General features: G+C 40.2%; 1 protein-coding gene across 4 annotated transcripts in view; it reads left to right on the forward strand.

Moving 5' to 3' along the window:
* The window catches only part of GRID2 (glutamate ionotropic receptor delta type subunit 2), a 1,015,652-nt gene that overhangs the window by 841,664 nt on the left and 156,152 nt on the right, over positions 1-17,836 (forward strand). For all 4 annotated transcript variants that reach the window (XM_074950595.1, XM_074950596.1, XM_074950598.1 and 1 more), the window contains one exon: positions 2,633-2,945. In XM_074950595.1, the coding sequence (XP_074806696.1) occupies positions 2,633-2,945 (313 nt within the window). The remainder of the gene's footprint in view (positions 1-2,632; positions 2,946-17,836) is intronic.

Below are 17,836 nucleotides of genomic sequence, written 5' to 3' on the forward strand. Positions count from 1 at the left end.
GACCACTGCCTTATCAGTGGACATAACTGTATCACAATGACTTTTGTAATATCACAAAGGAAGTGGAATACTTCCATTAGAACAATGGTGATCCTCTGTCATAGCTCGCTGGTAACTATACTGGAGTAGTAATGCAGTGGAATTTTGGAACACTTCATTCCAAGGAGGTAAAATATAAGCAACATCTCCACAAACGACATGGTGCTGTGCTCTTCCATACAACACATCTCTTGTGAAAACCTGTTTATTTAAAAAAACTTTAGTCATGATTGCAGTTAGTCAATATTGCAGTAATCTCCTGTTTTTTAAATGAATCATTCACACACTCCAAATTATATTGCTTTTCATCCAAGGATATCAAGACATTTAAAAATGTTAAATTAATTATACCTCACTGTACTCTTGTGAGGTAGGGAAATATTTTAATAACAATTACAGTTGGTGAAATAACTGACCTAAAATTAACCAACAGGGGCTGGGTCTAGAGATTAGAAGAACTTCTGACTCCTAGGGTCGCTCTATAACCACGAAATCATACTCAACACCGGACTTGAATCAAACATACAAAAAAAATTGCATTTAGCCTTGTCTCTGTTAATTAATTATTTGTGAACTGACTTTGACTTTTACAAGTTGTTAATTATTCAAAATTGATGTACACTTTATGTGGAAAACATTTCAGAGTGGGTCATTTGCAGTGTTCTCAGCTCTGATTATTCTGTGGTACGATAGGTCATCAGAGCCATATGCTTTTCTTTAAGCTCTTCACCTGATTGAATACTTTATAAAGAAGCAGAAGGAAATCAAAGTGACTTTCAAGTTACATGACCGAGCCTTGTGCAAACCTTCACTCTGATGAATCTGCACAAATATTCCTGAGACTTTTGCTGCCTGTGAATCAAACAACATTGAATGATCATTCACTGAAAACTAACAGAAAGCGTTATGAATACAATCAAAGTGAATTCATGAAGCCAAATTCTCTCCTGGTGTAAGTCAATGTAGCTCCATTTAAGTCAGTAGGGTTATGTTGATTAGACCTTGGGGGGAGGGATAGCTCAGTGGTTTGAGCATTGTACTGCTAAACCCAGGGTTGTGAGTTCAATCCTTGAGGGGGCCATTTAGGGATCTGGGGCAAAAATTGGGGTTTGGTCCTGCTTTGAGCAGGGGTTGGACTCGATGACCTCCTGAGGTCCCTTCCAACCCTGATATTCTATGACCTGCTGAAGCTTTGGCCCATGACTTTTATGCAAATGAATATTTGAAAATACTTTTTTGCCCACCACCACCCCCTCCACACACCCTCTCACTCACACAACTGTAGAAAATTATTGAAGTTTAAGTTCAGACATCAATACGCTTTTGCATCAAGTACATCAAGTCCTGTCTAAAGCTTATTGTGATTAATAGTGTGACTGTACTATGTGTAGCAGAAAATATTGACAGAAAATGTCAAAACAAAGTTGGGATTTTCAAACTGGATCCTAATCCTTGCCTACTTTTTATTTATCACCGTTTCATTCCCACGCTATACCACTTAAGATATCACATACATCTCAATATTTGGGTAGCAGTAATTCCCGCCTTGTTTGGACATAGATGAAAGAAACTCAAGAGAGTCAATAAATTGATAGATTTGCTGATCCTTTCCATATTCATACCTTTTTCATTTCCTAGAAAGGACCTCATACAGCTTTAATCACAGTAGAAGTGCATTACATCAAACCAGTAACAACTTTAAGGATGTTAAATGTTTCTTTCCATATGAAAAAAAATCTAGAGTTTACAGTTTTTTTATTCAATATTTGAATTTCTTTTAAAAACACCATTAATGTGTCTGCTTGAAATACCTCTTCTATTTTCACTGCACTTATAATTGCATGTGTGAAAAGTAAGTAAAATAGCACCTGCTGTAGTTGTGGCTGTTGTCTCTAGGGACCTAATGTTTCAGCGACAAGCTGAGAATTGGGATGATAAGATCAAGGAATGTTATTAATCCCCTTCAGCTCTTAAATGGATTATTTTAAATTACATAGATGTCTGTGAAACCAAACCATTCTCTGACACCTGCAGGACAGGTAGCCATACGGTACGGTAGCTCAGTTTTCAAATGCTATAAAAAAATCCAGTACTGAAGGAACCACATAGGACATTGATTATTCTACAGTTAATATGCAGCCAAATGAAATGTAATGACATGCAGTGGCCCTTTGTCATGATCCTCAGGTCATCGGAATTCTAGGTATCATGTGGCTTCTGTCAGGAAACTAATTTCCTCTGAGTAGGAATGCTATACACGAGATCTGCCTGTTGCCTCTATGACAATGATGTCCCCGATAAGCCATGCCAAGAAAAATTACCAGAAGCAGATTTCCTCCAGCTATTATTTGTATTTGAAACATTTTTCTTGATTCTGCCCGAGTCTAGCCAGGCAAGGTTTGGCCATAGAAATATAAGATTGATGTGCAGCTATTCTGTTCATCTCCTTAGGAGCATTTTCATATTTACTTACTTAAGACATTGGCCTTGGCATCAGTTTTTCCATGAAAAGTTTAGGTGCTATAAAACTAATTAGATGGAAGATTTTTTTTTCTGTTGCTCATGTTAATGAATTCTCTTTTCTCTTTCTTAGAGAGCCGACATAGGGATTTCTGCTTTAACCATTACCCCTGATCGGGAAAATGTGGTAGATTTCACAACCCGTTACATGGACTACTCAGTGGGTGTGCTGCTTCGAAAGGCTGAGAAGACAATGGACATGTTTGCCTGCTTGGCACCATTTGACCTCTCCCTGTGGGCCTGCATAGCTGGCACTGTGCTTCTGGTAGGACTACTGGTCTACCTCTTGAACTGGCTCAACCCACCACGCCTGCAGATGGGATCAGTGACTTCTACAACACTGTACAACTCCATGTGGTTCGTTTATGGATCCTTTGTGCAGCAAGGTAAGAAGCAAAATTCATCTTTAGTACAGAGGAAAGCATACATGCTATTCCAGCTACCGTGGATTCTTAGGACCCATGCTATACCATGCATCCATGAAGTCTAAGCCTTTGACATGCAGCAGCCTTCTGTATGTGTGGTGAAAAGCTCTGAATTGCTACACGCTAGCCTGTTTTACTTTGTATTTGTCTAATTCCAAAAAAGGCAATGTCTGTCACCACAACTCTCAGAGCAGAGTAATTCTAATCTTCTACTAGCAGGTTACTCATAAATAATGTTCATCATAAGCTCTGGTGCCAAATCAGACAGAAAATCTTTGAATTTAGCTTTGGGTCTAAATTTAAAATCTTCACCTGTGCACTAGGGTCCAAGTGCTATGTCTTCTGCTGACTCATCTCAATATTTCTGTGCCTCTTTCAGTCTCACCAAGGCTTCTCTGATCTTATTGGATACTTTCTCTGTCTCCTCTAGCATTCTGATTTACTCAGGTTAGTCCTCAGTGCCATTTATACTCTGTTTCTTCAAACTCATTCCCCTTGGGCAGAAGGTTAGTCAGATATCCCTGAAGGATTGCAGACTGCTGTCCCAGACTTAGTAGATAAACTTTGTGCCACTATGTCTTAATATTCTGACATAGAAATTAGAGGTTAACACTACTCCAAACCAGAATCAGAAAACAAAATCAAATATAGGCTCTGGAGAGGAAAGTAGAAGATTGAGAAAACTAAAAATAGTTGGACAAGTAGAACAATAGCCTTTAGCATTTGTAAATGCAGTCTTTCATGGGTCAGTACAGGCCCCATAGATGCACATATCTGCTAATCCGTGGAGCATGTGCTGTATAAACAACCATCACTGCTGAAGTCTCAAAACTCCCACATAGCTCATGGACTTAAACTTGAACCTGTATGAAATTCTTATATATAAAGTGCCTTCCATTGACTTTGGTGTTGTGAAATGGAATATTTTAGAAATTGCATTATTAACCCCTTTGGTAGTTGTCCAGATGGTCATGGTGCACGAGATACCCCATGATACAGAAAGAACCCAGTTTGACTTTCAGATCCCAGCTTGAGTTTGCAGAGTTGACGGTTAAGAAAACCAACTTTTGTTTACTGAGCAAATTTGATAGGGAATCACTGAGACACAAGATCCCCTCTGTCACTTTAAAACACTCAAGCTCAGCTCTTGACATTGGCACTGAACTTTTTCCCAAATAATGTGCTGCCCACAGTCCAGGCATCAATTGCACCTTTCAGATGGAACCCGTTTTTCAATGGATGGTGTATATCACTTCTGTCAAATCCACAATGCTGTTTTACGTGGGATTATTGCTTGATATTGACCCCACCACCTGTACCCCATCCCTAACATCCTTAACTCCCTGTGATCCCCTAAAGCTGCATATTAAACATTTCAAAGAGGCAAAGTTTGTTTAATTATTCACTTCAAGTTCATGAATTATCTGAATGGTCCACTTTACCCCTTCCACGTAAGTCTCTGTTCCACAATGTATTGACTTGTTTTAGGTTATAGCTCTTTTTGAGGCCATGACCCTCTTTTGGTAGATAAAAAAAAAAATTTCCAGCCACTCTCGTGAGTAATAGTAAACCAATATAAAGGGTCAGGAGGGGAAAAGAACGAGCACTGTAGAGGAGCATGGAGAATGGAGTGTGAGAGCCACAAATGAACTAGACAGAAACAAAATAGTCCAGATGACAGATGGGCAGAGTTGTTGGAAAGAGTGAAGAAGGACGTTTCCTCAGGAGATTCACAAGCGCCGCTTTTGCTGATAGGATGAGGAGTGTGAGGAGTTACTCAGTACAAATAAAAGCCACGGGAGGGACATGATGGCTGATAGCACAAAAACTACTGTGGGAGGCAAGCAGAGGAAGTCCACAAGCTTGGAAAGCTGAGAGAGGCTTTTACTTGAAAAGAGAGAGAGCTTACCCCACCATGTGGATTTTCAGCACACACTTCTCACAATCCTCTGTGAGAAGTGTGAATGTTCCTTTTGTTTCTGTTGCGTGTGTAGAGTCAAGGAAGACGTGTCTCCTTCAAATAGCAGGTGAAAGGACACCCCTTAATTTGGTAGAAGAGAAAAAGACGTGAATTTAATAGGGTTGATACAAAAATATATGAAGTTTACAGACTGATTTAATCATGAAAACTCAGAGGGCCTCAGGATTCCAGTGCAATAGCAAAAGAGATTCATTTATAACGTCATCCAATATTTCACATTCAATTTGTATGTAACAAAAACTGTATTAGCTGAAGTTCTATTGTTTACCAACCCTAGTGAATACAGGAAAAAATGAAAGTAATTTCCATTGACAGATTAACTGGCTATAGTGGTAGGTTTGCCTTCTGCATTCACTTGTCATCTGCTTTTCATGCAGCAAAGAAGTTGCAGGATTTATTTGTTTTAGAATACCAAATCTGTTGCTGTTAATTGTGATTGACACATCTTAACCAAGGTAGCAAGGGAAATTTTAAATACTGTCATGTTCACTTAAGAAGTCCTTTGGCTGCTGATTTAAAACATGACAAGGTACTCACTTCTATTATCAAAACATACAGCCACAAATATTTTTATGTCCTTCACTGAAAGAAACAAAGCTGCACGATCTGAAGACTGCTAGGGCTTTGGTAGCACTGTATTTTTTGCCTAGGCCTACCAAACATGTCCTGGCTTCTTTTTTCATGTTTTCTGTAAAATAAAGATACTTGAGCACAGAGGCTGATTCCAGTCTTAACCACATGTTTAAATAAAAAACAGGCCTTTAGAATAACAATATATGTTATGCTTTAACAAACTGTACTCTATTTAGATTAGAACAGAAGGAACTGCTTTTACCAGTTAATTCTAAACTAACTAAAACCTGTGCCATTTATACAATAGCTAAGGTCTGTTGTGATAATTTGTATTTTATGTTTATGTTTTATGCTTCTTGATGTGCTTTTCAAATCCTGTTTCTAAGTTTTAACCTTTGCGCTTCCACAAGCTCAAAAACACGGGCGAAAATAAACGTGTTATTACCCTGCACGAGAGTCAAATGGACAAGTCTGATGGTTGAACTGTGACTGTGAATTAATTTAATCTTTAGCAACAAAAGTTTAATTTTTTTAAGTGTTTCCTGACAGGCAGACAGTGAAGCAAAATGTGTAACTCTATTCACTTTTAATGAGTTACACAAGTGTAACTGAGGGCATAATTCAGCATACAGAACATTTTATTGTTGGTCATGATGCACGAGATGACACAGAAAGAACCCAGTTTGACTTTCAGATCCCAGCTTGAGTTTGCAGAGTTGTCAGTTAAGAAAAACAACTCTTGTTTACGAAGCAAATTTGATTGGACTCATTGAGACACAAGATCCCCTCTGTCACCTTAACCACTCAAGCTCAGCTTTTGACATTGGCCTTTAAGTTTTTCCCAAGTAATGTGCTACCCACAGCCCAGGCATGAACTGCACCTTTCGGATGGAACCTGTTTTTCAATAGATGGTGTGTATCCCTTCCATCAAATCCACAATGCTGTTTTTACAGTCTCTTTCCAGAGTAGAAATGTGGTTTAACAGGAAGACCTAATTCCTTTGTGTGTCATGTTCTAACACCTCCATCTTTTGTGGGCTAATGACGATAAACAGCTTGTGAGTAGGCTTCTGGGCTTATGAAACATGTTATGCTATGCCCTGTTTGTTGAAAGAAACCGTAAATGGAAGCTAAATGGTTCCAGGAGTGGATGGACAATGCACCTATTCTACCAGGAATAGAGAGGTGTATAGTACAGTAAGTCAAAAAGCAGAACACTCCTATGATGTGGATTATGAGGCTGCTATATTGGTTTTGTCTCTTGCTCATTTCTCCTGAACCCCTGACAGAAAGAGCCACAAAGATTAAAACAAAAACAAAAACCAGTAGAAGTTGAGTCAAAATCTTTCGAACTCATCTATGCATGAGAGGCATCATTGGTGAGTTCGTTTGGTTTAAAACCCGAACCATTCACTCAACACTGATGCAGACCATTTGTATGCTTCCAGTTATTGAACAGCAAATGTGTGTCCAGTTTATTAAAATACCTTACTACTACATGTATCCATTGTACCTGATGTCTAATAAAACTCATTTCCTTACCACAGTATAATGTGGTGTGTCAAAGGGAGAAATAATTTAGTACCCTTGGCCAACTAGTGGCATGGGTTGAGTTACACTAAAAATAAATGCTGATCGGCTCATAGCTTTGTGCAATTCAGCCAGGCGTGAAAATTTGTAACACAACCCTTCTCTCTCTAAGCACTTTATTACCATGTGGATTTGCCTTACACAGCAGGGCCTGACTAAAAATGGAGTAAATTAATAGATTCAGATTGCGGAGAATTTGAAATGTACGTTGAAGTTTAGCTTCATGATTTTTGAACTTATTCTTTTTAACTTGCTCATATTCAAGGGAAACTACCAAGTTGCAGAGGACTCACATTATATGTCACAAAATCTAATACGAATGGAAATATTTTCATGGGTTAGTGTTTAATTCAGTAAAAACAGGTGTTTTTAGTTGCTGTTGTGGGTTGTTTTGTGTGTGTTTTCACAATTTTCTCTGTAGCACTGGAAACCTATTTGCAGCAGAATTCAGGAGTTACAGAGCTCAGGGAACATGATGTAAAAGCATGGCCCTAACCCTGGCCTCTCTACTACTGGACCATTTGCCTCTTCCTTCTCTCGCCACATTTTCTTTCACTGTCTCCCCACTCCTCACATTTTCCCTTCCACGCTGGTACGCCCCCGCTCTGGACTCCCATTGGTGCTCCCTATTTCTGCCACCTTCACCTTTGTTATCCCTCCTACCCCTATTTTTGCTGAGAGGTGCACAGCTCACCCTGTAGCCAAGACATAAGTGTTTAAAAATATCCAAAAAAAATCTTAATACTACTGCTTATAACAGTGTTATGAATAAATGATTTGAAAGCTTCACTCATTTGCTGTGTTTATGGCTTTTAGTTCTGATTGGATTAGAACTCTAGTCACAATTGGAGCTTTCTGACTGGCTGTCAGGGATGTCAGTAATGATCAATTATGTTTCTAATGCCCTCTAAATGAGCAAATCTTACTGTTTTCCCTATTTAAATTCCATTTTATAAGATCAATAAGACTCCAAGCACTGGCACTTCTAGGCGATTATAGCACTTCTTGGAGGGTTAAAGCCACACAGCCTTCAGTCGTGTCTCTTTTATTAACATCCAAGGTGTGCTATAATCTTCTACAAATGCACTGCCTGAAGTGTACTGTTGCTTAATAAATTACTCTGTCATACTTATCTTCCTCCTGGCATATCCCTAGTAGCAGGAAACCATTAACTGTGAGGTTCTTTTCTTTTGATATTTTCTCTTAATTAACTGGACACCAACCTCTATCGACTCAACATTTAGAGCAAAACTCTGTCAGTAAAACTGTTTTGAACAAAAGTAGCACTATTGAAATGCTATGTGTTGTTAATTATTATTGTTATGGCTGTTCAAATTGATGCCAGATCTTCAGCATAGATTGAAATTCTTCTGTAATAACTGACTCATTGTGACGGGGCTGGGACTCACCCCCGCAGTGCCTCCCACTGGCACATCTGGGAATTAGCATGGTCCATGTGGAGCACCCTCTGTTGGTGGTGTCCCGTCTGTCTTTCACCCTTTGTTGGCGTCTGGACCCGCGTTGCTCCCTTCTCTCACGGCGTCCTCTTCAGGACACTGCCCTCCGGCAATGCCCCCAAGTCCACACTCGCCCCCTTCTGGGGGGTGGGAGGGTTAACAGCAGTCTTTCCAGTTCGCTCCTGCCGCAGTGGCCAACCACAACCCCTCGAGTCCAGCTTCTCTGTTCAAGGGCCGGTTGCAATCTGTCACAGCCACCCTTCCACAGCCAGGTGCTGTACAAGGAGAAGGGGGGAACCCAGGCCCGCCCACTACTCTGGGTCCCGACCCAGGGACCCTGTAGTGGCAGCCTCCCTGCCCTCCTTCTCTCCCCTTGTCTAACTGTCCCTGGGCCACTTCCCCTCTGGCCCTTCGCACCCTCTAGGCCCTTTCTATCAGGGCCCGCAGTCTGGCAGGTATTGGGCTGGAGCCCTTCTATGCTCCCCCAAGCCTGCCCAGCACTGCTCTGTCCTCGGTCCCTGTCTCCTACTCAGGAGACAGGCCTTCCCCCATGAAGGTCTGGGACAGACTGCCTGCTCCCTTCCTGGGCAGCCTTTCTATAGGGCCTAGCCTAGCCCTGATTGGCTGGCTGGAATACTGGCCCTGATTGGCTCCCAGTAGGCCTTTTCCTGACTGGCTGCCCTTCTACACAGCCACTCTGGCCTACTCTAGCCCTGTCTCTCATAGGGGTGGGGCAGTCGCCTCACCACACTCATCTGTAGGCTAAGAGCATAAGAGGAATAAACGTATTGGCACCGAAGCTGTGCAGTCAAGAACCAAGCATGGTACTCGCAAAATAAAAGTCTCATGGCATATTGGCAGGTAAACCAAACTCCATTCTTTCCTGATGCCTTTGAAGGTGGAACTAAAAGATATACTGACTATTGTCATCAAGCTACTCTATCTCCTGGGCACATTACCTACAAACAAATCCATGTCATTATCTCAGTTGTCTTCATTCCACTAACAGTTAATCTACCAATTTATTTTTGTGTTATTATTAAACCTATAAATGTGTCCATGTATATGTGTGTGTATTCAGTAGAGCTGTTACTTTAAAAGTGTCCTTTTAACCTCATGATGCTGTCACCCAGTGTTTTTCCAGACGCCCCTCATTGTGGTCCAGACCTGTTAACCACTTAATAAATTATGGGCCAAATTCCAAATAAATTGGTGGCTGTGTGTTGCATTTATCAAACACGTACAGAATGTTTGGTACATTTATGCATTTGCAAATATTTCACAAGTACATTTTGTCACCTCCGCTTGAAAATCTAGTCCTAGGTCATAGTCACAGTGTTTACGGTATGTTCAGAGTTGTGTTTGTTAGTCATTTAAAATCACTAGCATTAAAATGCTAGTGGATTTGCTTGAAGTTACCCCCATATTGAAGGTAAGTGCCACGCAGTCCTGGCAGGAGCCTGAACTGATGGGTTACTACCTAGCTTTTCAAGTGATGGCGCTGTATTAATGGGACAGTATATTTAGACACAGTGCATCTGAGATACTTGTTATGAGGAGATAAAGGATGAATGAATCTGTGAAAGCCCAGAGAACATCCTCCTTCCCCAGGGACTAGCTCCTATCCGGATTAACTGACTGTGAGAAGATGATGTTGCCCTTGGTATAGTACAAATGTCGATTGGGGTCTAGTGAGGCAAAGGAGAAAGTATAATTGAATGCCTGGTAATCCATCCATAAGAGAAAAGAAAACTCTCTCCCTCTCTTCCACCCCAAAAAAAAAATTTCTAAGTTAATTATTTTTTTATGGAGCAGTTTTTAAATTTCAAGAATTTTTCATAAATCTGTATAACATATATGACTTACAGGATGGATACATTTGAATCAGAACAAGTAATTAGCTTTCACTTTACTTTCCAGATTGCAGAGCATATACAGTACATATCTTATTGATGAAACAAAAAGGAATAACTTGGCCAGGAAACAGACATTTTCTTCCATGAAAAAGCAATCTAACTTACACATGCACCTGGGAAAGCTTAGAAGATGTTCAGTAACTGCAGTGGTTAAACTTGCAGACCTGGCCTTAGTCACTTGTTCTGCTGTTAGAGTGTCCTGAACTGCAATCTACACCGTAAACATGGGAATTTCAGGGTTTAGAAGGCTTTTTTTTTTTGGTTAGCTTTTCAATCTGTCTTCTACATCCACAGTTATTAAACATCCTGGCCTTCTGTTTGGATGGCAGAAATCTAATCCACAAATTGATCCAACCTTTTCACTAGAGGATATGGTAGGTGCCAGATGAGCATGAGTTTAGATGGAAACTCTTGGTAGATTTCCATTCCTTTCAGTACTGCAGGGAGTCCCTCCTCCATGGCAGTAGCACCACACTGGTAACCACCCACATCGCTTTTCTTCATAACACCAGCTGGTATTTTGGTACCAGGAAAGATTGCCTGAAGAGTCTAAAAACAGGAAAGGCTCAGAGGTTTTTCAGGCTGCCAACAACATATTATCCCATCTTCAGCTGCTGAGTTTTATTCCCAGACCCTCTTCCAATATTAAAATGCATATAACAAGAGCAAGCCAAAAATCACTTTACAAAGGAAGCAGATCAAGACACAGGATGAGGCTTTTGAACATGCTGGCCAGCCTGTTGCTGAGTGCTGAGACTGGGGTCCCTTGCCCAGTGGAACCCTCAGAGCTGTTTTCTCTCTGTCTCCCAGTTTGAGATCAGTAGGATTATCTTCACTACAGTAGAATCCCAGCATAGGAGCTGGCAGCAGCTAAATTTACATTCTTTGGGGATGGAAGGGAAGAAATCACAGATTTGGGCTTCATCCTTTAAGTGCTTTTAAAGTTATTAAAGTGGTGTTGGGCTAAAAATTCATGAAATCTTCTTGTAAAGCACCAACTGAGATGAATGTATATGTGTTGGTCTTAACCAAGATTCTCCTTCTCTGTCAGCTGTGTCGGGCAAAGGTAACAGCGAAGATGGCAGATAGCAAAGCTTCTGCACACAGGCTGCTAATGAGCAATGATAATAGATCCACATAGTTGAGTGGGATCATCAGGTTTTCATGTCTAGAAATAGCAGCTAGCAGAATTTTTTAAGTATAAATATATGTTTAATTTATTGCAGTAGCTCCTTTTTCTCCCACTTCTCTGCAGAAGTAAACATCCATTGGCCAGTTAAGTCAGCTTTAAGGCTGATTTGCACTTCTGAAGACTATGACCCACTGATTTCAATAGAGTAATTGCTCATTCATGCCGAGAATCAGGCCATTTAAATGTGTGGCCTGGTAGTAGTGTATTAAATAAATAAACTGCATTACAGTAATATTCAAGTCTACCCTTAAAAGGCTAAAAGCTTTCTGTGTGTGCTGTGAAAAATCACTGCATTACTTTAGGACATCTAGGTTTTGGTGAGCTTTTCAATAACATTATTGGACACATTTAAGATGGAATTTCAGTCTAAACTTCAAAATGTATTTACTGTTGTCACTTAATAACAGCTCCTACATTAGCGAGGGGTGAACTGCACAAGATTAGGAGTTGAATTCAGACAAACACTCCAAAGTTTGGAGCCTTATTAGAGTGCTTGAATCTGCAAGATTGAGCTATTATATATGAGGTATTTATGGTGCCTCTACCACCATAGTATTAAGGTGTCAGTGTCTGGTGCTGGTAGGGTGACCAGATGTCCCGATTTTATAGGGACAGTCCCGATTTTGGAGGCTTTTTCTTATATAGCACCTATTACCCCTCACCCCCGTCCCGATTTTTTAGACTTGCTATCTGGTCACCCTAGGTGCTGGAAATAGGGAAATAATCCTAAAGACAGGTTTCTCTTAAGGTTTCTAGTGTTCCTTAGTGGGTTGGAAATGGCACAAGTAACTGTTCTTTCTGAATTTCATCATTTCATGTTCCATTCCCACCCAGAATTTGGAAGCACGAGATGAATGCAAATGAAAAGTAATGAGGAGAAAAGATAAATGATCTCACAATGTTCAGAAAAGCTTTGGTCAGTATTCGGAAAGGGTGAAGTTTTGGTGGAAAAAGCAGGGGTTTTTTCCCCCCTACCAGTTTGTTCATTCCTGCCCTTCCTGATATTGTCATTGGATTGTCGTTTAGTTTCCTTGGTGTTCTGTTAGATCAGTTTGGGCCAAAAGGGAGTCTTCCCTCCTAATAGCAGAGTGTTCATAATGCACTCCCCCTCTGGGTTGACACACAGAACCAGCAGTGCTTTAATATCTCATTAATGACATTAAATTGAGCAATGTTAAATATATGTACATATGACCCATTGTCAGTTAACAGCACAATTCCTGTTACTATTTCCTGAAAAGGGTACATACAATATCCTGCAACACCCTGTTGACAGGGTACCAATGTCTCAGCTGTATATGACGAGGCTTCTTGCTCTGTTATGTATTTGTGCAGTAGAGACTAATTATCGTTGCATTTTCAAAGGTGTTGAGCATTTGTAGCTCCCATTAACTTCAGTGGGGTTCATGGGTTCTCAGCACTTCTGGAAATCTGGCTATGTGTGAGTTTTTGCAGCACTGGATGCCATAGTCTATAAAATAATAACTAACAAATGCGAATCTCGTGGATTTACAGTTGTTACAACAATGTGTTTACATGTGCATACAGTGGGGTATAATGCAAATCAATGGGCTTGATTTTGATCTAATTTTGGTCAGAATTGGATCCACTGTGTGGGGACACTAGCACAAATACAGAAATTCTCCAGATGTCAGATAGAGACTATACCTCAAAACAGTGTTTGTACATCTGCAGACATAGGGTCACATAGTGGAGTTTTGAATGTGAAATTATTGCACAGAGATGTGTAAAGGTAGTGACCGACAGTAGGATTATATGCTCAGACATGTTTAAAAAAAATATCACGACTGACCGTATTCTAGAATTATTTATGATTATATAAGCCAATTAGATGGTGTTTGGTAATCCAATGATTTAATTTAAAAAGTGTGTTACTAGGATATTTAAGAATGGACTTCATCAACTTTAATTCTAGGCTAACAGTACTTTTTGTTGAAATGTAAACAAGAGATGGGCCCCAAGATTCATTTGAGAGAGCCTGGACAACTGCAAAATTTGGATTAGAGTTCAGAGTCCAAACACTTCAGAATTTGAGGGTGTTTTGATTATAACAATGGTTCTCAACCAGGGTTACTTGTACGCTTGGGGGTACACAGAAGTCTTCCAAGGGAGTACATCAACTCATCTAGATATTTGCCTAGTTTTACAACAGGCTACCTAAAAGCACTAACAAAGTCAATACAAACTAAAATTTTATACAAACGATGACTTGTTTGTGCTGCTCTATATACTATACACTGAAAGGTACGTACAATATGTATATTCCAATCCATTTATTTTATAATTATAGGGTAAAATGAGAAAGTAAGGAATCTTTCAGTAATAACGTGCTATGACACTGTTTTGTATTTTTATGTCTGATTTTATAAGCAAGTACTTTTTAAGTGGGGTGAAACTTGGGGGTATGCAAAACAAATCAGGCTCCTGAAAGGGATACAGTAGTCTGGAAAAGGTTGAGAGCCACTGGGTTATTATATACATTATCATTATCAGCAAAAGATACATTTTGAAATATAACTGTCTAAATCCATATCTCAGCACCTGGATATAAGTGGCCTGGTTTCCACAGATGCTGAACACTCACCATTGCCATTAACTTAAAGGAGACTTACCTAAATTTGGATACAAATGTGATAAATGAGGCGGGCCGGGGGGATCTCCCTTTTATGGACATCCAGCCAGTCAGTAGCTATAGAATCCTCCTCAGCAGCTGTACCCTAATTGCCTTAACTGTAAAGGGTTAAGAGAAGCTTAACCTGAGTTGGCACCTGACCAGGGGAACCCAGAGGGAGGCTGTACCCTTTCAAAGTGGAAAAACTGCTGGGGGGGGTGTTCTTCCTCTCTTGAACTGGAGAGAGGGGAAGGCAGCAACAAGCTGCAAGCTTTAAGCCAGGTGTGGGAAATCAGCATCATACCTAGAAACTCCTCATTTGGAACTCCAGATATGTAAGTAGCACAGGAAAAGTTAAGACCGATGTGATTAGGAACCTTTTTGGTTGTTTTGGTTTGTGGATTCCTCTGTGCTAACCCCAGGTGCTTTTGTTTTGCCTATAACCTTTAAGCTGAACCTCAAGAAAGTTATTTTTGGTGTTTAATCCCTAAAGCCTGAGCTTTCAGATGTTTTTCTTTTTAAATAAAATTTACCTTTTTTTAAAGAATCCTTTTGATTCCAAAGTCCTTAGACAAGGAGTTTCTGTGCTCACATTGCTAAGGCAACTGGTTGGTATTTTATTCTCAAGCCTCTCCAGGAAAGGGGGTGAAGAGGCTTGAGGGGATATTTTGGGGAGATCAGGATTCCAAGTGACCCTTCCCTGAATATATGTGAAAATCACTTGGTGGTGGCAGCAATATCTGTCCAAGGAAGAAGACTGTGCCTTGGAAGAGTTTTAACCTAAGCTGGTAGAAAATAAGCTTAGGGGGTCTTTCATGCTGATCCCCACATCTGTACCCCAGAGTTCAGATTTGGGGGTGGGGGGGTATACCTTGACAACAAGTAACTAACATTAGGCACCTAAATCTGAAAACTTTCTGTACAGTCATTACTCTTCTTTTTTGACAGCAGAGGACATTGAAAAGCACTTCTATAATCCATTTTCTAACAACTTTCCAACTACAATTTTAGAAGCACAGTAAGCTCTATCTATCTTTCTATCTGCCTGCAATTACAGCACCAGTCACTTTTGTGTCCAGGCACTAAATTATTACACATTATTTGTAATATACTTATTCATCTATTATGTATTGCATTTTTCATGAGAAAACTTAGCAGATTTTGCAAACTCTGTAGAAGGATGGAGTTCACTTGTTGCAAAAGCTGCTGGTCCCTTATGTGTGTCACTGCCTTTGAGGCTCCGGATTTGTGTAGAGCTTCTGCAAGATCTAGAGATTCATTCTTACAGTGCTTGGGCTGTCAGACCATTAATGCTGGGTATTAGAAACCCAAATTCAGAAAATCTGTATCTCAGAAGTGTCACTGATGTTATGATGTTACCCAGTTGCTATATGCCGTCGTGATGCACTTCCCATTCCACTCTTTACCTCTCTGTCGCAGTGTCAGGGAGCTGGGTGGGAGAACAAGATTTATCACTGAAAAAGGAATTAATAAACAAACTATAACTAATATGTTATGCTAACATAATCTTAATCAGGTAATTATTAAAGGACTGCTTGGCCTTTAAGGATATTGATTTAATGGGAATTAATTTAATGTTTGAACACAGTTTGTGTAATGTTATCATTGGTAGTGATGCAGAAAATTGGACTGTCAGCTCAGCGGAAAAGAGGTTAGCTTTTCCATTATCACACTGGATCCCAATGCTTATGGAATGCAGTTAATAGACCTCTATTTTATTATTTCAATATATATTTAAATGTTTTGGTTTTATCTAAAAGTCCCTGAGTAGAAACAGTGGGTGACAGTATTTATCACTGTGGTGTTTTTTAATCAGGGGCTTGAGCTCCTGTCTAACTTAGACTTATGAAAGTTCATTGGATTTTGTATTTGACTTGCCAGTCCTTCTTCCTTTCCTTTCTCCCTCGAGCCATACACATCCTCTTTCTTTCTATTTTCTGCCTTTCTATCCTCCATGCTGCTCATCCAGTATAGGATAAAGCAACAAAAATACTTAAAAGGGATATGTTTATAGTTTTGAAAAAGATACCAGCATAAAAAGATGAAGAGCAGGCTCAGTGCACTTCTGCAGGATGTTATAAATAGAATATTTTGAGACGATATGGTGCACATTCTAGTCACACCTTAGAAGTTCTTTCTTGTGACCCATTCAGTTTTGAATTGGGAATAGTGTACCTAATAGAAAGCCATTGTGGGATGAGATATGTGGGTGTAACTCCTGTTTACTTGCTGGATGTTGTTTCTGCTTATCCCAGGACTCAATTTGATCTTAGGTGTCAGTATAATGCAAATTAGTTTCCCCCTTTATAGTACTTCTAACAATTAGCTATTCAAGATGTATACACATATGCATGCACAGGGAGAAGGGGAGGCCATGCCTTTAACAACAAGTGATTGGGGAAAAAAAACCATGGATTGAGGCCATGTCTGGTAGACTTTTGCAGAGAGATTCATTTTCAAACAAGTTTTCAATAGAGGAATTCTAGAACCATTCTTGCCATGTCTTGGCAGGGTGTTCCAGAGTGCAGAGGTACAATGACGAAGAGATTAAGCCCTTCTGTCCCCAGACTGAAACCCCACACAGCACAGGCAGCAAGTTGTCCAAACATGGTATCTGAAGAAATTTGTCAAGCAGATACCAGGGACTGAAGTTTATAAATCAGTGTAGTTTAGCAGTAGGGCCCAAATGCTAGACACACCACATCACAAACAAGAGCAGCTGCTCCTAGAAGATTTCGTAGACACGGGACTTACTACTTTACCAATCACAGGAAAATGCCTGCAAGACCTGAAAAAGAAGCAAGAGGCAGATGAATTACTGAGCCATGTCATGACTGTGCAAAGAGGACTGGAGAAAAACAGACCAAGTCAGAAATCACTCTGAAGACATACTGGACAGTTTCTGTGGATCTTACCTATTGTTGGAGTCCAGACCAATTATCGCTACATCAGTGCAAAAGGAAAGCCTTGACACAATGCATGAGGGACACCGAGGCATTACAAAGCGCAGGGAAAGAGCTCAACATTCTGTTCGGTGACCTGAGCTGAGCAAACAACTACAACAGCAAGTTGAGAAATGTGATATTTGTGCTCGCTTGAGAACCCACCCCCCAGAACCATTATTACAATCTCCTATATCAGAAGGGCCATGATAGATAGTCCGGTGTGGTCTTTTCTATCTGTTGATGATTAATTACTTCTCAAGAAAAATTGAAATTGTCAGGTTGTTCAACACTGCATCAAGTGCAGTTGCTGAAAGAATAAAAACCCATCTTTGCCTGTTTTCAGATTCCAGAGTAAGTCATTTCTGACGTTGGTTTTCAATTTTCCTCTGAGATTTTTAAGAGGTTTGCAGATACCAATGGTCATGTCTAGCCTCCATTTTCCCTAGAGCAGAGTTTCTCAAACAGGGGGGTGGTCCCTCCCTGGTGGGGGGGGGGTACACAATATATTCTGTGGAGGAGGTGTGAGAAGCTTTAGGGGGGTAAAT

Source organism: Natator depressus, chromosome 4 (assembly GCF_965152275.1).
Source record: "Natator depressus isolate rNatDep1 chromosome 4, rNatDep2.hap1, whole genome shotgun sequence".
NCBI lineage: Eukaryota > Metazoa > Chordata > Testudines > Cheloniidae > Natator > Natator depressus.